This window comes from Pseudopipra pipra, chromosome 16, assembly GCF_036250125.1.
Source record: "Pseudopipra pipra isolate bDixPip1 chromosome 16, bDixPip1.hap1, whole genome shotgun sequence".
Lineage (NCBI taxonomy): Eukaryota > Metazoa > Chordata > Aves > Passeriformes > Pipridae > Pseudopipra > Pseudopipra pipra.
The window spans coordinates 11207262-11229611 of NC_087564.1; the positions used below are offsets into that span (position 1 = coordinate 11207262).

Genomic DNA, 22350 nt, shown 5'->3' on the forward strand with positions numbered 1-22350 from the left:
TACCCAAAGCACTTCCACACTTCTGACAGAATCCAACAGCTCTTGCATCCTACAGGGCTTATCCTGCTTATCCAGCTGGAGAGGCTGCCATGCAGTGCTGTGATGCACCAGACCTCTTAACGTTGTTCTCTCCCACACTCACACCTCCCACTTTCTTCCTCCTCAGCTGCCACCTTTTAGCAGCACAATAGCAGGCACGTATGTTGAAGTCTGCTAAATTACACAGAGTATCTTCTAATATACCACACATTCTGCCTCCTGGTGCTAGTAAGTACATCACAGACAATTACATCACTGCTCCTGAAAGACTCTGGGGTGGTAGACATGTTTGTTGAGATATAGACAGCGTTTTACAAGTTGACTACTACTTGTGTTTAAAAATAAACTGCTAGGAGAATTTTGAATGCTGGATTATTGAAGTCTGACATAATAAAAATGCTACTGCATCAGTTGCTTTCATGCTTGTTCTCAGGAACAATCACAATAAGGTACAACAGGTGGAATTTTGAGACTCAATACTGTCACAGCTGTGACTATGGATCATTCAGGCACTCGCTGTGAAGTCCCATGGAATAGCTGCAACTGATAGGGAAAGAGCAAGGGTACAATGTTCGGCAGCTGCTCAAATTAGTGAGATTAAGATAGATTAATCAGTGAGATTAAGATAGATTAATCAGTAACAATAATTTGACTGCATAAACAAGAGCCTGACAATGCCGTCATTGTTTTAGGAAGCAGGATTCAGAGGATTCACATGATCATCTCATGAAATACTTAGTGAAATAGAGAACTCAATAGTTACGACATAATAATAGAATATTCATAATACCAGATTCGGCCTCTTACACTTCATAGTTGTACTAGCACAGAAAACAGCTTCTTCATGGGCCTTTTGAAAGAGACTTTCCTAACAATTCTGGAAGTATGGCAAAGTGACGTATTTCTTACCATGACTTCAAACAAGAAAATTAGTGCTCAGACCTACACATTTTCATAGCAAATCCGATGATATGCGAAGCTAGAAAAGCAAGGACAAACAGACCAGCTGACTATCAAATTCAGGCCCCCCTAATTACAACCAACCCATACCCAGAAGCGAATGTTACACATTAAGTAAAGTAGAAAATCCCTCTGGCCCTTACAAGATCAGTGGAAGCTCTGAAGGACAGAACTGAGTACAGCAAAACCACATGATCAACAAACAACAATAAAGACTCTTTTTATCCTGTTCTTTTATGACACCAAAAAATTAAGACCTTCAAAGCTGGTATCACAAGATTTTTCTACATTACAATTATTCCAGTCCCATAACACCATCATATTTGTACACTTCTCAAAACAAAACACTTTAGTCTCTGTCCTCATCACCCTGTAGAAAAAACACTCCATAAAGCCATTCCACACATAGTGGAAATCTTCTGTTCAGAAAATTTTTACCAGCACCAATTTGCGCAAACATTCTTTTGATCTAAATCATAATTGATTCCCAAACTATTTACGAGGAGCCATCGTGCAAGAACATCTTAAAAAACTCTTTTAGTAACACTAGCAAAATCCTCTGTTCCTATGCACAGCGTGATACAAAAGAATCAGCAAATAACATATTTGCCTCAATGAAGGCAAAGTGGTTCTACTCCCAAAGCCATTCATTTAAAGAACTTTTGCTTCACTTTTCTACACGTGAGATCTTTTGTAATCTATTTCACCACTGTAACTGGTGTCATACAGGCATTATAATGACATGGTAGTTGCTTACTCAACACTTCTGAAACTGCCCCATTGTCTTCTTGAAGTCCTAAATGCTGAGCTCCCATTCATCTTATTCCAGTAGGAGCAGATGCTGCATCAATGCACAGCATAACCACTCATGGTACTTGAAATTCAGGTATGAGGTCAATATAATCACAGAAAGCAACTACCACAAATAAAATACTTCTGTTTTATGAGAAAGGTTTAGCTTTCTTTCCATTCTAAGAACCCTGGCCACCAGTAGGTGGTGTTACTGGAAATGGCAAGTGGGTTTTTTCCCCCCTACAGTGGAAATGCAAAACTCCACCTGCAGCACTGGCGGTTTTACACAAAGCTCCGCATTCTCTGTAAAAGAAGTATTTTATCCATGTGATTCGGAGCTGAGCAATTCCAAGAAGTAAGAGGATGACAATATATTCCTGAAAATTTAAATAAAAACAGGCAAAATGGGATCAGCTTGAAGGTAGGAAAACTGAAATTTATCTTGTCAGTTTAGCAAATGACCCATCTCAGCTGCTTGAGGTCTCTCAGTCAAATATTCCCCTTTAGATTGTCCAGAGGCTTTTAAAAAACACCACGTATAGTGGTAATTATTGCTTTATATCTATATAAAACATGCTTCCTTAAAATTTGCAAATAAATCTTTTAACGATTGATCAAACCCTCTTAATTATTGATCAGCTGAGCTATAGGTCTGAATGGACTATATAACTTTGAAAAATGCCAGAGGCAGAAAGGAGGGTGCAACGAACGTTAGGCAAAATAAAACTGACAAATACGAGAGAAAAGATGCTTGAGTAGTGCTAGTAAAAAAGAAACCAGCAGAAACAGGGTTAATTCCAGCCTTATAAGGCTGTTCAGCAGCACTTCAACTGCACACAAATTAGAACAACCCTGGGAATCTATAAAGCTTGTTTTATTGGCAAGGACATGCGGCAAGATCTGCATTTTGCTGTTGTAAACTATCCTTTATTTCAGATGTTCTGAAGCAGGATAGACTTTTATATGATTTTCTTTTTAATGCTGAATCATCAACAGGTGGCATCCACTGCAGCTCTGCACACCTAAAGGCAAGTTTTTTACCGAGAGAACAGTGGAAGTTGGCACCTCCTTTACGTGTGTTCCCAGCAAGGACCAGCCTGCTGCTCTGTCTGGAGGAAAATCAGCTCTGGAGAAATGGAATTAAGGTAAAATAAAGTGTTTCACCGTACATAGTTACCTGTAATGCTTGTAACTACTTGGCTTTTGGCAGCCTTTCAGATGTAATTAAAATCTGACCACAGACCAACCTTTTAAAATCAATTTCTTAGGCTGCTAACTTATCTTTTATTGTGTTTAAAGCAGTTTTACTGCCTTGTTTGCAAATAAAAGGACCTTATGTAAGGGACAACAGTTTATGTCTGATTTCCACAGCTGCTCGAAACAAACAGCGAACCTTCTTCTAATAAGGGTAATTTCCTATGGATATTTTAGCATAAAGATTTACACTAAAGATTAAAACGATAAAGATTTAAAACGATTCAAAACACAGCAACAGGTACTGGGAACTTATGCCTGTTTCACTGGGAAATAAAAGCTCTGGAACCCCTATCTTTATTTAAGTATCTGTAGCTACTTCTGGTGATTTGAATACATTTAAGCAAACTCAGAGCTATATTTCTGACTAAAAATATTCTAACACTCCTACTCCATTAGTAGTCTGCTCCTTTTTCTCCCCCAGACTGTACCTCGGCAGGATTTAAGTCATTAATGTGTGGAAATATGCATGAATTTTACTAGCAAACAATTTTTTTAACTATGTTTTAGTGTAAATAAAATCAAGGGGTTCACAGGAGGATGAAGATTAAAGCAGTTCAAAATATTTAAAACTTAACACAAAATACCCTGGTTTATAATTTTCTTGCTGTTTTATTTGTTTGGGATGTCTTTTGTTTGGTTGTTTTTTCCTTTAAATAAACTTCTAGCAATGCTTCAAGTCCATAACAGTCAACATTTATGAATAAACAAATCTGATAACTGGTATTTTCCATTCCTACCCGGAAGTCAGTGAAACATAATAAATCACAAAGAAAAGCAAATTGAGTATAATAATGCTGGTGTAAATCAATACGCTGCTTGTATTACCTTCATTTCTAAAATCTGCCTTTCCTTCCCACTGAAAGCAGCAGGAACCAACTGCTTTTCATCTCTGTTGCTTTCTCAGCCACAGAATTTGCTATTTAATAGCCTTACAAGCTGATAAAATAAATACATATGTAAAAAACCACCATTTTTCTTTATTAGGCTAAACTCACTCATCCGATTTCTCTGTATTTCTGCATTTTCTGATGTTGAACCCCTGAAGGGTACACACCATTTTAACAGATCTGCCCTCACAATATATTATCATCCAGAACAAATTTAAATTCTTTTAACTGAACCTTTGCATATATATTAAAACATGACGTTTCCTACAACCTCAGCTGTGGTATTAAGTTAGAAGCAGCACATAGCACATGGTACAGTGCTGGAATACGAGATTAATTGTTTTCCATTTGCAAATTGCAGGTCCAAGGATGTTCATTGATTATTAAAAGAAAACAAATGGAGCTAAAATTCTACTGCATTCCAACTTGCATGAAGAAACACTGCTGATGAAAAGCTTTTATTAAAGAGACACAAGTACCATCATGGTAAAAAGATTCCTACATGATCTTAAGGCACACAAGAACTGTAAATTCTATCATTTACAATGTATATAGTGTCCTGTAAAACAAATTAAGACATTTACTATTTGTAGTGTTATATTTGGGTCAGTTTTAAGTCTAATTAATCTGACTTCTAAAGAATTTTAATTTTCTATACAAAATTCTCCATCTTTTCCAACTCCAATCAAAAATGCTTACTAGAAGTTTAGTTGAAGACAACCAAAAATCTGATTTTTTGGTACTGACACCAAACTGTGATTGCTAATATCTTTTCTACAGATATTTTAACCATGGAAACTTATTCTGCCTCAATATCCCCTGTTATATGTAACAGCACAACTTTTAACCTGAATGGATCCCATTTGTGTAACGAAAGCATATCCTCTAGACTAGCAGATAAATCGGAACACCAACAATATGTTATTGGCCTTTTCTTATCATGTCTTTACACAATATTTCTCTTTCCTATCGGTTTCGTAGGAAACATTCTGATACTGGTTGTCAACATAAGCTTTCGGGAAAAAATGACTATCCCAGACCTTTACTTCATAAACCTGGCAGTGGCCGATCTCATTCTAGTCGCCGATTCTCTCATTGAGGTGTTTAATCTTGACGAAAAGTATTATGATATCACTATCATTTGCACCTTTATGTCTTTGTTCCTTCAGATCAACATGTATAGCAGCATTTTCTTTCTGACATGGATGAGTTTTGACAGATACCTAGCCCTGGCAAAAGTAATGAGGTCCAACATATTCCGCACTATGCAGCACGCTAGACTGAGCTGCGGGCTCATATGGATGGCATCCATTTCTGCAGCTCTGGTCCCATTCACGGCCGTGCATTTACAACACACCGGAGAGGTCTATTTTTGTTTTGCAGATGTAAAAGAAATCCAGTGGTTAGAAATAACCTTGGGGTTTATTATCCCCTTCGTGATCATCGGTCTCTGTTACTCGTTAATTGTCCGAGTCCTTATAAAAGCCCACAAGCACAGGAGTCTTCGTCTGCGGCGGCAAAAGGCTCTTCGCATGATTTTTGTGGTGGTCTTGGTTTTCTTTATCTGCTGGTTACCCGAAAACGTCTTCATTAGCGTCCAGCTTCTTCAGAAGAAAAACGAGCCCGTCTCTTCAAACAGCCCATCCTTCAGGCACGATTATCCTCTAACAGGACACATTGTGAATCTGGCAGCTTTTTCTAACAGCTGTTTGAACCCCTTAATTTACAGTTTTCTAGGGGAAACCTTCAGAGACAAACTGCGACTGTACATTGAACAGAAAACAAAAATGTCAACGTTACATCGCTTCTGTCAGGCTGCCCTAACGTCTGTCATCCCTGACAGTAACGAGCAATCAGAAGTCTGATTGAGTAGTCCTTGTATAAAACATATGACTGTGAAGTTGTGCAAATAGTGAACAAAATGCTTGCTAGTAACAGAAAAAAGTGCATTTGTGAATACATATATATAGTGTATCGCTCTACTGAGTATTGAAAGTTTATATTCAAAATGTTTTTATGACAAGACTTTGATGTAGAAGAATATGTTTTAGCCAGATTTATATTTAATTAAGAACAGGATTATTAAAAGCTGAGCACTGAAGAAGCTTTATTTTGTATTATACATGTATGAATGACAATAGAGGAGAAAATTTTATCAAGTTAGGAAGACTCTAGATGTAATCTGATTATCAGAGATTCTATTTTGCTGGTGTATATAACTTCCACTGAAATAATGAAGCTGCCCTAACAATGGGGAAAAATCATTACAACATATTGACGTGGAGATGCAGAAAACATTGATTTTTTTCCCATCCAAACATGTTAAGATAAATGACTTTGCTTAGAAGAACTACATACTACTATTGTCACTGTATCCTAGCATGTCTTCCATGATTAAGTTTTTTTTTAATCATAATATAATCAAGCACAGTGGTGAGTTTTCGTCTCCTAAATGTAAACTGCTGTTTACATGTTTACTTGATCAAAACCAAAATCATCTGTAACTATATTACTCATCTCAAAGAACCTCACAAAAGCAAAATGTAGTGCTTCATTCTGTCTTTCAAGGGCTGACCACAACCATCTCTCCCAGGACAGACATAATTGGGCCTTGTGTTAAAAATGCCAGTGCACATACACATACACTCACATTCACATCTGCCTTCAGAACTGAATGCATGTTTCACAAGATCTCTTTCCATTCAAAAGGTCTATTTTGATTGCCAGAACAAAATGCTGTGATTTTTACAGAGGTGCCACTTGCTGCAAAAGGGTGTAAATAGTGCTTATGAAAACAACAGAAGCCTCTATTTTTAGAAAGGAAGAACTTACGTAATGGGGAGTGTGATTGGCAATTATCAGATTTGCACCTTGTGCACTGTCCATCCCACCTCCAGAGAGCACTGGCCTTTCAAGGTTTTAAGATGTATGTAGGCTGCTTTGCTCATTTGAAGATTAATTATACTAAGCAAACAAATTGTAGCACCAGTTACTGGAAAACAATAGTGTCTCTTTTCTTCTAGAAAATAATTGGGTTTTAAATCTGATTGATGTTTAGCACAGGTTACTGCTGAACTTGTTCAGAGGAAGCTATAAAGTTCCTAGAGATTAGTGTGCAAGATCATTAAAACATCACTTGCTGCACCTCTGAGGTGAACAAACCCATTTCACCTCTGTGCTTATTGACTGAAGCACCAGAACTCTGCAGAATAAGACACTTTGTCCTATTTTTAAATGTCATACATGAATTAATTAGCACAATAACAGGTTTAAAAGCATTTTTAAACGTAGATCCTTAAAACAACGACTGAAGCTAATAAAGCAATAAAGAAAACAGTGAAAACAATGATTCCACTCATATTTCTCATGAAATATCTCGAGCTTCCTAGTGGAAGTTTTGGCCACAAAAGACTTGACCTATAAACAGAAAGGCCACAAGACGATGATGGCTGAATTTGAAATAGATATCAGATATTCCTGCAGCTCAAACAGGAACTGCAGGGTGGGGTCCGAGGCAACTGCGGGTTAAGGAACAATGTCATTTCAGTCACATCTTCCCCACAGAACACCAAATATATCTTCTCTCAAGAGAAATGCAAGCATAGCATGAGTTGCTAAACAACACTTAACAAGACATCTCACACCACTGGGCTGCAGCACACGTAGCCCTTTTTCTTTATTATTTTCACTTTTGGAATTAGCCACAGTTACTCGTGTCCTGGGGACTGTCAGTGGGCATCATCACACCTTCAAAGACAACTATTTCAGACAACCCTGAGCTGAAGGAATGGATAATTATCTTGGCAATGCAATTCTGTGAATTGAGATACATCTCGAGTTTAAAGACAGATTAGGTTTGTGTAATCTTGACACTTGACATGAACAAATAACTTACTTGGGGTTACAGGAATATACTTTCCCAATTGTAGTTGTTGCTTATTTTGGTTCTATAGGAATAAGCTCCTTTCCCCTCCTCCTTCCTTCCAATACAGGGATCAGGTTTTTGATCAAGACTATGGTAGAAGCCCTTTTACTACCACTGTAGAACACAAGTCAAGAAAGTCTTTGTGCAGAAGCTTATAATAATAAACAAACAGCAATAGCAAATGCCTGCTCATACATGCTATGAAGTAGTTTGTTTCTAAATGATCACTTTCAGTAATACACAGTGAAATCTAGGAAAGATCAGATTACTATAGTATGAAGAAAATATTTACTCAACTCGAAACAACCTATTGCATGTTTAAAACCAAATTAACAAATCTAAAATACCTGTTGAGTTCCCTACTGGTCATATTTTGGTACATGCTTACGAACTGTGCATGAAATTACTAAATTTAAACACACTACTTACTTCAAATGCAAAGTACTCTCCCAGCTGAAAAAGTGGCACACTTATTTCCAAAACCTTTTTTTTTTTTAAACAGTAACTGTACAAAGTAATATTTGCAGAAACACCATAAAACTTCCATGTATTTATATACACAACATGCTTTCTGCAGTCCATCATCTTGCAAATAACTCATTCCTATGGCTTATCCACGAACCAAATAGTTCTGTGCTAAATGTGTCGTTTTCTTGAATTTTAAAGAGCATAATCATCAGTAAACTAAAACTTTTCTATAGAGGAAAGGGGGACAAGAATTTTCATACAACTTCTTCACTTTTTTCTCTGGTCTCCCACAAATTGTTCAGTTGTTTAATTTAAGGAAAGAATTCCATATGCATTTCTAAAATGCTGGACTGATGACAACTATGAGATTTAAAAACCTGTTTATCACAGATGCTTACAATCTTTGCTATAATACTCTATATCAAGCCTCTAGACAAGAAAAGTCTAGTATTACAAAAAGCTTACAGAAAAGAGGGGAGGGAGAATAATCAGAGAATGCCTGAAACCATTAACTGCTTTTGAAAATACCTTAACACAAGAATATCTGGAATGAAGAGTATAATTGAATATCTAGAAACAAAATAAATGCAAACAGCACAGACAAGCACTAATTTGGACCTCATGCAACTGAAAGCAACAGCCTTCCCTCAGCTGTGTAAAAAGACACAAGAAAAATATTTATCTGAGACCATTTTAACATGTTAAAGAGATGCTGCAACTTTACATACTTTTAAGTTTTAGGAGATACACTAAATACCAACTGTGCAGGCACAACATCTACATCTAGAAAATGCAAACTCAGTCAGTCTAAAGATAAAGCTTGATTCATCTATGAAAAGCATTACACGATGGGAGGACATGTGACAGGGAATTTGAACCAATGAGTCAGGTGATCCCAGATTCTGTGCAAGACTGACAGAATACGGACAAGATGTAAGAAAAGTCACCTCTCCCTTTGCAAGCTTTAAAAAAAAAAAAAAAATTGAACACAAAGTTTCACAAGAAAATGCTTGTAAAATTTCAGACTAAGTATCTGTGTTTCAAACAAAATTCACTGGCTGTACAGTGCAGGCTCTAATCTTTTTTCCAGCCATCAAGTTATGTTAGAGTATAACTGAATTTTTTCCTGTGTAAGGATTTTGCTGTATTCTCTCATCTGTTTATTAAGATTGCAAAAGGGAAAAGGTTGTCTGGATAATTTTAAATGGTTAGGATTGTCACATAAAAAATGTGCTAAAGAGCGGTTTACCGTAAGTAAAAGCATGGCAAGTTCAACCCTGATTATCATTAATTCCATTTGAACTTGTTTCTGCATAAGTAAAAACAAGTGAGTGCATGAAGAATCAGGTTTGAATTTTAATAGCTATCCATGAAGGTGAACCAACGAATTAATTTGATTTTGATTGAAAACAACAGAGATAAGGGGTTTTGCTTTTCATTTAAGGGACAGCAATGCCTTCTCAGGACTGCAGACAGTGCAGGATTAGCTCCACTTTCAACCCAGTCTCCTACATCCTACTTCATTTATTTTACATATGTCCATTAAATTCCACTACAAAATCTAAAGATGATTGTCTGAGTCTCACAAAAATCACCTGCGTGTTTAGAATGGTTTTTGAGATTCTTCAGCCCCTGTGATAAAACCATATTCAGGTTTCCAGCCCACTGTTCCAACAGTCTGCTGCAGGTATATACAGAAATTTCAAAGCTCTAAATTAACAAACTACTGAACTGTTCATTACCAAAAAGTAACACCCACTTTCTCTAAATAAACATTTAATGCAACAGGGTAAACCTTTCCAAAGCAGCAGCTTTGCTTACAAGTTCCAGCTCACTTGACCTGCAAGTAAAATCACTGAAAAGGTTTATTTAAGACCTTTTCAAATTGCATTGAATGTATTTTCCGAAAGGACTTTTAAAAAACTATGGGGAAAAACCACATAGTAGAGAAACAGGAAAATTATTAGGATATTGTTAAATTATCCTTAGAAATTGGAGTTAAGGCGATTTTTGCAGAAGGAGCTCAGTGTTAGAATTGCCTAATAGTGCTGGAGATAGATTTATTTTCTGCCTCAGCAGGAGAAATATTTCCTTTCCCAGGCATTCTCTCAATAGAAACAGTAATATAATGGCAAATAAGATTTTCTTCCTTTCATTCTCTCTCCACTCAGAACTACAAAAGAGAAATAGCCTGTACCCGGCTCCAGAAACCTTTTAACTCTTGTGCTCCAGAGTGCACACAGCAAACTGAGAAAGAAACCAAGGAAAGAGCTCACTTAAACAATGGGATAATAATCCAAACATCCACCTGACAACTGAGTATCAAGGTGGGAAGAAGATACAGACAGTGATGTGTGGGAGAGCTTACTTTATAAACTTGCTTGGTTTTTAAACACATGAAGTCAGAATTACTTCTGATATTGCAAGCTAATTCTCTAGAACAGTGAGAAACATGACATCTGTGATAATTAAAGATGCCTGATGAGTGTGACACTGTTGAAGTGTTGTGGGATCAGAAGCACAAACTTGCTGGCAGAGCTGCTGCTAAAGTTCACATCGGATCACACAGAACCTGCTGCATCCTCAGCCCATAACACAGGGCCCATGAGGATCCATGGAAAACTGTCCCTGTCCCTTGCTAGATTTGTGCTCTTCTTGACTCCCACTGATAACAAGTGAGACCTTTCAGGTCTTTGTCAGAGATTTTATTACAAGACCTATCGGATCAGGACAGTTGGCTGCTCCTATTCTAAGCCCAAACCAGATCGTGACTTAATCTAGACAAGTCTTTGTAAGGAAGATAACCACGTTTTAAACAGAGCATTGCAAACTTCAACCATGAAAACAAACTATTTACAAAAAAAAAAACCAACCTCACAAGTTTATTAAAAATGCCTTTAGAAAATCATGGAGTACAGGCTTGAAAGCCATGGAAGATGAGAATTTCATAACAAAATAGGAAAAACTTGTCTATTCCAAAGGTGACTTAAAAAAAGGACCAGCCAATGAGGTACATGAAGGCTCCAAAGTCCATGACCAATTTCAGTGACCTTTGTATTACAGTTCAGTGTCACAGTTCTGTAACCACTGAGTCATTTTACACATGGGTAAATATGAATAACTCCCATTTAGGATGCAGTACATAATGTAAAGATAGGATGGAATGACAGTTCCATGTATTTTCCCCACATATTTTAGATTTTCTATTCTCTTTACATAACCTCTCTGCTCCTTTTTAAGTGATGTAGCTCTAAGCCTTCAGTACATTCCCTGAACAGCTCTGACATCTTTCAAAATGTAGGATGGTAGGAAGAGCTGTCTGCCCTTATGTGTATATGCTGTTTGCAATAGCCTGGTTTACAGATTACTAAGATAATTATTAAGATAATGCTGAGAAATTTAATAAAACACTGGTTGATGATCTTCCGTTTGATGTCCTACAGAATTCCTGTGGGATTCAATTAGAAACAGGTAAATTCACTCAGAGTCTGGTTCCCCTGTCAAATACCTTCATGCTTGTACCCTCGATATTTCAGGCAGCTTCTAAAAGTCAAAAGATTAATTTTCTGTTCTAATTACTTGTTGGATGTAACAGACAAGCACTTTCCAAGTATTTATTAATCTGTGTGGCTTTGATCTAATACCCAAGAGTCATTTTATCTCTGCTGTAATTTATTAACATACATAAATATACACTGCTCTTTCATGTGGTTCACAATATTGCATCTAAACACAAAAGGTATTTTGAAGGAGGAAACTCCTAGTTTCTTGTTTATACTGTGGAAGCACCCAACACCCCCCTTTTATCTGCACCAAAACATTGGGAGGTTTTAATTTCTGAATCTATTCCACTGATACAGAAAAATTTGTATTTTATAAAAATCCTCATACCAGACTCACATGTTATTTAGAAAAGCAGTAGCATTCCACCAAGCCCAGGGAAAACAGCTGCTTTTCAGAATAAACATTTTAAATATCCAAATCTGTGCCATTTTTTATTTTTTTGAACAAATTAACATTAACAAAATAGTACCAAGAACAATAAGGAGGAAGTAACAAATCCACAAGAATCAGGTTTGCATTATTATGTAACACAAAACACACATCCAAGTTTCAGGCCCTGTCATGAATAAATGCCTTTGAATGCCCATTTCTCTGCACTTTATCCTGTATCAGAATGTAGCAAACATCCTTTCAAGCTTACAACTTAATGTCTTGTCAAGTGAATGCGTTTTGTGAAATCAAACATGTAAAAGGACTTTTTTTTTTAACTGAAGTTACACATATTTTGAGGTTTTGTGCCAAATTTTCTACATTCGACAATTTGGGCCTTCTCCAGCCCTTTTCATTGATGATGACTGTCTGTGAGGAGCTAAAAGTCATTAATACAGAACCAGAATAAAATCATTACTGAAAAGGTGCAGAAAACAGTGTTCTCACTGGACTGGAGCTGGGTGACACACAGTCAAGCAGAACTTGCCTCTGCTCCTTCAACAGCTGCTTGAAGACTCAACAAATTGAGCCCACAAGTGGGAATCCTGTCCTGAACTTCAATTTTGTTAAGCTATTTGCAGCTAAGTCATGAAAGCAAGGATTTATACTGGAAATCCAGCAAGAACCATTGAGGAAGGTCTCACCACTAAGTAGAGAATGAGGGTTGAGAGGAAAGACAAGTACGTGCTCCAAGAACAGAAGGAGGAATTTCCCCCTCTTAATAGCAAAGAAGGGGCTGTTGTGTTTCACCACCAAATTCCCCATTAATTTAATACCCTGGCTTTATTAATAAAAGTGAGGAATTAACTTTGAATAGATACAGATTAAGGCAAATACCCAGAATTAGGATGACCCTCTCGTTGGCTAATATGTAATGAAGAATGCACAATTCCTTTAAACAAAGTAAGAAATACACCACATATTGTTTATACCAAACACAGTTGGGGACGTGAGCCTTTCGCCTGGGAAAACCATCTTCAAAGTAGCAACTGTTTTCCCAGCTGTGAATACTCTTTCCTGGGAAATCTATTCGTACCATTACAAAAATAATTTTCAAAGGAATGTAAAATTATTCAGCCTAATCTATGCACATTCATATTTCAGACATTATTTTGTACCTCCTTAGACATGTCTGTTTACAAAAGGCCTACTATTCTCTATAAACACTACGTGGTGTCACAATTAAATTTACCTTTTTTTAAAAATAAATAAATGTCTTGTTAATTTAATAAAATAATTTAAAGCAACTCTATCAATATTCTGAGGAAAAAGTGCTAGCAGGAAACAAATGTTTCAGTCCCATAACCAGCTGCCCTCAAAGTTTGTTGTTTTGTGGTTGGTTGTTTTTTTAAATTTTCCTAATTTGAGAATATTGCATAGATAAGAAAGCAGATAAGCCAAGTAAGATGACACAGAGTAAGTCATAAATGCCACATGGATTTAGAGCTTCATAATTATTTTCAACTATCAGAAGGCCATTGTAGAACAAGCCAATAAGAAGCCAACGGGCCAGCAAACTTGTGTCTTTGTGCAAGTAAAACAACCCCAAATAAACCAAGAATAAACATTCAACTGAAAGGCAGCCTAAAGCAAAGAGAAATAGGCCCAACATTTCAATTACTGACCAAACAAACATTTCAAAGACTGACCAAAACCAGCAGATTAATGAGACCACACCAATGTCCACCCTGACATTTATCTTGGCCATTTTGAGAAATAGCTCTCACCCTCCCCTTTATAACTGGAAAACTGCTTTCTGCTGATGTATCCTTCCATCAAGGCACAGGGGGAGATGCAGGGATAGGGAAAGATGAAAGATTATGTCATCTTCTCTTCATAACACGGACAAAACTCTATTTGCATGTTAAAGATATTCTAAAAATGGTAAAAAAAAAAAAAAAAACCAAACAAGACAAGATTCTTATTTTAGGAGGTTATACTAAATAAAATTAACATTTTGAGATTTATTTTCCTTTTTTTCCCAATATTTAAGATTAGTTTTCTACATATTTCTTACAAAATAATTAAGGATTAAGCCACTACAGCAAAACTACACAAGTGCAGGAAGAATGGACAGTGGAATTGAAATGCAAGCAGTTTCCAAAATATATTTTTAACGTATATAAGACACAGTTAGTACTGGTAGTCTGATAATCAGAAGACAACCCTGCAACACCACACTAAGTTGACTTAATGGCATTTCTTACGATGGGAAAATATAAACCAAGTTATTTTGATGGTTACAAGATAAGCTTCCCATTAATTAGAAAAATAAATTAAGAGAACACTAAAGGATTACTGAGTTTGTTTGCAAATCATCCACAACTCATTATTTCAACAACAGACTTTGGGATGAATTAGTGGGTTGTCAAACAAATAAATACACTTTCTGATGATAGTTTTACAGCATCTGCTGGATCCGTTTGCATCAATGTCTGGTCTGTAGTCATTAAACATTCAAATCACTACCCTGGTTACCTGATTACAAGCAGCATTAGAGATCATATCAAGGTAACATTCCTAGTTATTCCACCAAGCTCCTGCCAAAATATTTCCCTCCACAACTTAAACATAATTTTATGGGCTTTTCCACTGCTACAAGCAAACATTGATTTTAAAGAATCATTGTTTCTTGGTTTGTTTTCCAGCCTAATAGTTCTATATTGCTCTTTATGACAACCTCCAAACAGTTGAACAGAAAAACCCCTTCCCTACAGATTTAGTCATTTTCCATTTAGTAAACAGATCTTACTGTTTGGGCACCTGCACACTCTGATGAAAGAAACACCATTTGTTTATTTGCCATTGTTTGTACTATCTGTATGGAATCTCAAAAATTAAATTCCTTTCCCACTGATCCTGCCTTTATCCGAGGAAAATGATTTCTCCTCCTCCAACCATTTGCAATGCTGAATATAACAAGGAAACACAAGGAAACACCCACTGGCTGTAGGAGCATTACCTAAAGTACCCTTCAACCATGAACAAGGGGATTTGATTTATAAAGATAGATTGTCTCTTAGTCATCGTAGTTTTCCTGGAAGTTACAGTGTTTACTAGACTAAATTGGGAAGGAACAGGAAATTAATACTGTTTGCTATGGATTATGAATTATGAGTCTTGCCTAATAGATGTCCTACTCAGAAAGAATTCCTTACTGTTTTGTAGAAAGCAACCAGCTCTGAAAACAGCAGAAACAAGATCTACCCATAAATTACAAGATCATTTGATACATTAAGGTCATTCTGGGCAGAACTCAAAATGCCCTCCTAGAAAAAGCAGCCACGTGTTGTTCCCTACCTACAGTGCTGCAACTGCTGCTTCACAACACTGAGGCAGCTCAAAGTCTGAAGGGTGAAGAAATCCATAACCAGAAGCAAGACAAGGGTAATTGCAAAGAAACACTTCTAACGTTTCTCTTATTTCAAGATGACACATTAACAATACTGTAAATATTTTTTTTCAGAGAACTGAAACAAAATTAACTTGTCTCTGACAAGATCCATCAGAAAGTTGTTATTTAAGAAGCCAGTATTTAACTTCAAACCACCAGCCTGGAAGACACATTTTAAATCTCTTTTCTTTATGCCTATGTTATCTGACAATTCACAAGAATGAACTCAACTGTTACACTGTCTAACACATAAATATATTACTAAACTACAAAAATCATTAAAAACCACATAAAACAAATGTCCAGGCACTTAACAAAAGAAACGACAACATTTAAAATGTGTGGTTATTGCCAAGTTAAATAGAACAGTAACATTAGGAAAATCAGTCAGAAAAACCACAAGGCTGAATTAAGTTTTAAAATTTGTAATGCTCAGCTTCACCAGAGATGTGTCATTTAGAGCTGCGTGGTTCTAAGATCACTCATGAAAACATTTATATTGGTCTTGAATTGCTTATTGCTGTTTAATGTAAACAGAAGAAACTGAGTAGATGAAAGTCAATAAAACATCAAGATTACTCTGAAAGGTCAAGCTGTCCCAAGGAAAAATGCCTTAGTCTGAAGTTGGGAAGAATTTTTGAAACAAATTTCACGAAGGAATGATCAGTGTACAGCTAAATCCAGACACTTTAAACACAGCTCAACTTGCCTGCAGGTCTCTACCAAAATCAATTAGAGATTTGTATTTTCTACTTTGGAGACTAAATTTGTTGTACCACAATAGAAAAAAAAAGTAAATCAGAGGAAAGTAAAGTGACTTAATGAATCAGTGTCCCACCAAAGCCTTTGACTTCTTTCTACCAAACCTGAGACTCCTTAGGAAAAACTGGAGTCTACCCACCCTTACTTCAAAAATGCCCAAAAGAGTTTTCTTTAATTCAGTTACTGCACTAAAGTCACTCACAGCTCATCAGAATCCAGTTGTCACGATTCAGGAATTCCTGCAGATCTAGCAAAATTCCAACTTGTTTTAAAGTAACAGAAATAAAACTAAAGAAAGTAAGGCTGCAGAATAAACACTCTCAGCAGTTGCCCTAATTATTTCTGTTCCAAATTTCTTATATGTGGAACCTTCCACACTAACTGAGCACATCACTGCAGCCCCAGAGCTCCTCCTGATCCTCCTGTACACACAAGCAATTTTACCTTCTTTTCTACTACGTTTTCCATGCTGACAAGGTTTGATGGCCAAAAGCACTTTAAAGCATAACTGCCAGCGTGTCTGAACCAAGATTTCACACAAAGCTGGGAGTATACACTCTGAGTAACAATCAAACTGGGAAGTAGCTTTCTTTAACCAATGAAATAAATTTGTGTAAGATCTGCCTCACATTTTTCATTCTCAACAGTCACTCCAAATAAAAAAAAAAAAAAAAGTGGTCTATTAACTTAGGCTTTTCTGCTATCAACAGTTATAGTTTATAAAGCTGATGCCAAGAAATGGCTTGTCATTGACCTTATATGGCATTCCCTTAAACTCACACTATATACATGTTCAAGCCACTCACTGGCATCAACTTTTATGATTCTAAGAACTGTTGTGCCTAGTGGTGTTCCCTGACATTAAGGATTCTTCTTTCCATTTAATATTTGCTCTTTCTCTCACAGTCTGCACAGCCCACAAGAGCTAATCTGTGTGCTCCAAGGACTTATCTATCACCTGACATCAGATGGTCAAAAAAGGCCTCATTTGGCAGAGGCTTGAAGCCCATTTGGGATGTTTTGCAGTTTTACATGAAATCATACAGGCAATAACATTTTCATTTTGATATTTCAATTTCACATGGTCTTATCCTGAAAAAATATTTTCAGTCAAACTAAATTATAGTACTGTGAATCTAAGGTCTATAATACACACCCTACAGAGGAAAAGAGATATTTTCCCTCTTATTAAGCTCTAAATACAAAAATTTTCTATTTTTGCTTTGATAAAGATGAAACCTTTCCCTACTTGAGAAATTACTGCTGACTGCAAAACTGCAAGAATTTATAGACCTCTGAATAACTACTGCCAATAGGTTGGCTTTTCTTATATTAAGCTTCACAAACCCTAAATGCAATACCTAGAGACACTTATGAATTCAAAAGTTCTTCAAAAACATTCTTGCCAACAAGCTTAAACAAAGTCTAATAACAAAATAAGTACTAACTTTCAGTTACACGATCTCCATTGAGCTGCACATCTCATGATAAATGAAGTAACAAGCTGTCACATGTATTTTATGTTAGGCCAGGAAACATGAGAGTTTTTAAGAATAGGGCTTCTTGAGGTGACCCTCGAGAATTCCTCAGGAAAAATCCTTTGCCTTTCCATCTCTACTTCTTGACAGTGCCAAACTGCCTCATATTTCTTTGATCCTCACTCTACAGTAACCACTCAGAACAGCAGAACTGAATGGTCCTGTTTATGCACCACTGCCATCACAAAAAAACCACCAAACATTACACAGCTCTGCTTAAATAATGTCTTGATATTGCTAATTGCAATCTCATAAAATTAATTCATAAAGTGTTCAGGAATACAAAGAGACTGCTGACACCTTCTGGCCACTTGACATTCTGTCCAAAAAAAAAAAAAAAAAAAAATCAAGAGGACTTCCAAGAAAACATCTTTCATGTTTTCCCAGCCACTCAGGATCACATGAAACAGAAGCTGCGTCGATATTGCCATATGACAGTTGCTCGGTGCCGCTCGGTTCCCCTTTCACCCACATTCTCTCACCCATTCTCTGTCTTTCGCAGAAGCATCCAAAACAAACAGAGATCCCATCTGGCTTAGTTTACCTTTTCCTTTTAACTTTCACTCTAGGCATACTGCATCCAAGGAATTATTGCAACTGAATCAAACAGTACACTCAGGTTCAGTACTGAATGTATAAAAAAATATATCCATATTTTACTGAATTAAACAGTCAAACCTGCAGATTTGGCTTCTGCTTCTTCTTCTTCTTCACTGGTTCAGTTTCTGGTTCCAGCTCTTCCTTTTGGGCCACGTGTTGCTTCATCTTTTTTCTTTTTTCTGCCTTCTTTTCTTTTTTTTCTCCATTCATTTTCGGCATTCTGAAATAGAATTGCTCTGTAACAGGAACCACGACACTGCAATTAGAACCTTTGTTAATATTAAATACCAGTCTCATATACAGACAGTTATACTACAATTACACTGGTATGAGAATTACTTGTGACTACTTAACTATGAAATGTATGTCTGGGCTGAATTTTGATTCACTTTAGAGATCTTTTCATGTTTCCTTTACATTACAGTTAAGCTACTGTAAAACTCAAATGTCAATCTCCTGTAGGAAACTCAGCACTTATTCTCCTCTGAGGCCCTGTTGTGGAAAATGCCTAACTGACCCTCCTGGTAGAAACCCCCCATAACTGATGCTGTGCTTTCTGCAGGTCATAATGCACCATATTAAATAGTTTGAATAACTGTCTACCTCACATAACACCAATCAAAACTCTCTCATCTCAACATACATTAATGTGACTATCAGTCATCTCAATAAAATACATATGCGTGCATACACACATACAAGCAAAAATAAGCCTATGTGATCACTAAACAGTTTTAAGCCATCAGTTCTGTTTAAATTGCAAGCTTTTCTATTTCCACACACATTAATGTGGTAAAAAAATGCTTAAAGAATTGCCTCATTAGTTTTATTTTAATTTTACACTGGCATAAGGGTGAAGGCAAACAGGAGCTGCAGAAAACCCAGTTCTGAAACCAGGTCTAGTTGTAAGTCCACACAATTTCTCTGTGAGAAAATCTGATTTAAGTGGCTTTCCACAGCTGCCCCAACACCGTCACTTTCTGTTTAACAGCACAAAGGCAACTGTTGGCTCAATCACAAATATTTACCTTGAAACACGCTGACAGATAAAACAACCCACAAATACGCTTTGGCAGGTTCCCAATACAGCAGAACCCACCAAACGATGGGTTTGGCACCTCAGTTAGAGATACCAGGACCAGGCCAGGCATGGCCATGCCCTGGGCAGGAGGGCACCACACAGCCAGCACCCACCCGCTGGCTTCCCAACACACGACCCCAGGTTCACTTCCCGACACAGATCCCGGGATCGCTTCCCAGCCGGGATCCCTAGGTCTGCTTCCCAACACAGACCCCCCGGTTCGCTTCTCAACCAGAACTGCTGTGTCTGCTTCCCAACACACGAGCCCTGGGATGCTTCCCAACATAAACCCCCAGAATCCCTTCCCAACACAAGACACCCTGGGTTCACTTCCCAGCACAGGACCAGCAGGATCGATTCCCAACACACAACACCTGAGACTGCTTCCCAACAGACCCTCGGGTCCGCTTCCTAACACAGGACCCTGGGTCTGCTTCCCAACACAGACACCCCCAGGTTCGCTTCCCAACACACAAGCCCTGGGATGCTTCCCAACACACACTTCCAGGTTCACTTCTCCCAGCACACACCCCGCGGTTCACGTCCCAACAAGAACCCCCGTCTCTGCTTCCCAACACAGACCCCGGGATCGCTTCCCAACACGCCCCGACCAGATTCACTTCCCAGCACAGCACCCCTGGTTCGCGGCAGCCCCTCAACCACCGCCGTGCACGTGGCCGGGCCACCCCAGCCCTCCCGCAGCCCCGGCCGCACAGGGACACCCCGGTGCTGCCCCTCCTCCCTCCCCGAACCCGCCGGTCCCGTATGGGGGTCCCAGTCCGCCCCCGCCCGTCCCCGCGCACCTCCCGATCCTTCACATTCAACGAGCCCCACGCTTGGCGCCGAGGCCCGCCCCCTGCCTCCCATTGGCTACACGGGGAGAACGGAGGGCTCTGGTTGGTTCCCGGAACGCCAATCTCCCCACTTGCCAATAGGAAGCGCCGCTCCGGAGTTAAAGCGCCCACCGGGAACACACGTGCAGGGGAGCGATCCACCGGCTTCGGCGGGGGAGTGTGACGTCATCTGTGTGCGCCGGGATCCGCCTAGAGCACCGCCTCTTGGCTGGGTCATTCCCGGGATAGGGATCATCCCTTGGGCTGACAGGGATCACCTGTGCCCTGACAGGGATCAATCCCATGGGCTGACAGGGATCACCTGTGCCCTGACAGGAATCATCCCTTGGGCTCACAGGGACCCTGACAGGGATCATCCCATGGGCTGATGGGGATCACCTATGCCTTGACAGGGACCCCCTTGGCTTGACAGGGATCCACTTGCATCCTGCCAAGCATCCCTCAGGGCCTGCCAGGGATCTCCAGAGCCTGACAGCTCCCACCCTTCACTGTCCGTGGAAGCCAGAGCCCAGTGCTGTCGGCACAGCAGCTCCCGTGGGGGCCAGGGCCATGCAGACACGGGGAGATGTGGCTCTCTGGAGATTGGCCATGATCCCCTTCAGCCCACAGATCCTAAAGGCTCCATGTCTGAGACAGCATCACCCGTGTCCCGACCTGGTCTGAGGGAATGTGTGGGCAGAAGTGAACGCTGCGGTTTGAGGGGATGACAAAACACCTCCAAGAACAAGGTTTCCAGGAAGCAAATTGGCTTCCATGTTTTCATTTTCTATAAATACCACGTGCACAAACATCTCCATCTCCCCTTGGTAATTTAAGGACCAGAATACAGTGTACAAACACACACATAGATGAAGCAATTTTTTCATGACAACCTGAAACACAGTTTTTGTTTCCCTTTGCTTGGATCCCAGTGCCAGATGAAATGCTGGATGTGGTAGCAGGTGCTGGTGACAACAGCTCCCTGTTGGGCAGAGGCATCCTTTCACACCTCTGCATCCTTCTCCCATCCAAAACTTCCACCATTCTGCCCCTTCCACCTTCTCCCCAGACTGTGAGGTGCCATCCCGTCCCCCACCCATCACTGCTGGGCTGGGCAGAGCCTCTTGGCTCTGGTAGATGTCCTCCACCCTGTTGCTCCCCTTAGAAACCCCCTCCCATAGCACCAGTGGGGTGCATGGCACCACTGGGGAATGGGTGGCCAGTTATAAATTATACAGAAAAACTATAAAATGTATGCAAATGTATAGAGAATGTATATAAAACAAAATGTATATAAAACGTAGCAATGTGCTAGGGCTGAGTTATGGCGTTAGAGCACACGGAATAATCAGTAGGTGGTGGCACCTAAAATTAAAGTTGTAATTTAAGCTTTTGCTCCAATGTGAATAGGGAAAGCATGTCATCTATGTTTAGACTCCCTAAAATAAAGATCATTTTATTGCATATCCTATTGTGACATCCTGTGGTTAAACACAGTATTACAGATACTGTCAAATCACAATTTTGGCTGCATGGTTGCATAAAACTAAATTAAATGGAATGAACAGTGGTAACTCATACCTATATATTACATATTCAGTTTGGCCAATTAGCAGTGATCTCCAAAAATTTCTCCAAGAGGAAAAATCACAATGGGCCAAACATTAATATGGGATAGCACTGATATTTGTTCTGTGTTGGCCAGAAATTACATCTTCCCTTTCTTATGAAAGGCCTACAACTCAGGGTGTTCACTGCTTATATGCCATCCCTGTGAAGGGCCATAAATCTACATTTCCTCCTTAGGCAGCCTTTGTACTC

At 38.7% G+C, this 22350-nt stretch overlaps 2 protein-coding genes across 7 annotated transcripts in view; one reads left to right on the top strand and one right to left on the bottom strand.

Moving 5' to 3' along the window:
• C16H7orf50 (chromosome 16 C7orf50 homolog) overlaps positions 1–22350 on the bottom strand; it is a 123011-nt gene that overhangs the window by 98870 nt on the left and 1791 nt on the right. For 2 of the 5 annotated variants that reach the window (XM_064673116.1, XM_064673112.1), the window contains exons 1-2: positions 20500–20615; positions 18694–18851 (exon numbers count right to left, since the gene is read on the bottom strand). In XM_064673116.1, coding sequence (XP_064529186.1) covers positions 18694–18851; positions 20500–20563 — 222 coding nt within the window. In that variant the 5' untranslated portion in view covers positions 20564–20615. The other 3 variants (XM_064673114.1, XM_064673115.1, XM_064673113.1) reach the window with 3 other exon arrangements.
• On the top strand, positions 1974–7096 carry GPER1 (G protein-coupled estrogen receptor 1). 2 transcript variants are annotated; one of them, XM_064673108.1, is made up of 3 exons: positions 1974–2212; positions 2788–2936; positions 4297–7096. In XM_064673108.1, exon 3 carries the CDS (start codon positions 4727–4729, stop codon positions 5798–5800), a length of 1074 nt encoding a protein of 357 aa, XP_064529178.1. In that variant the 5' UTR covers positions 1974–2212; positions 2788–2936; positions 4297–4726; the 3' UTR covers positions 5801–7096. The 2 variants fall into 2 exon arrangements, with proteins under 2 accessions (XP_064529178.1, XP_064529177.1); XM_064673107.1 differs by lacking the exon at positions 1974–2212 and having other exon boundaries at positions 2282–2936.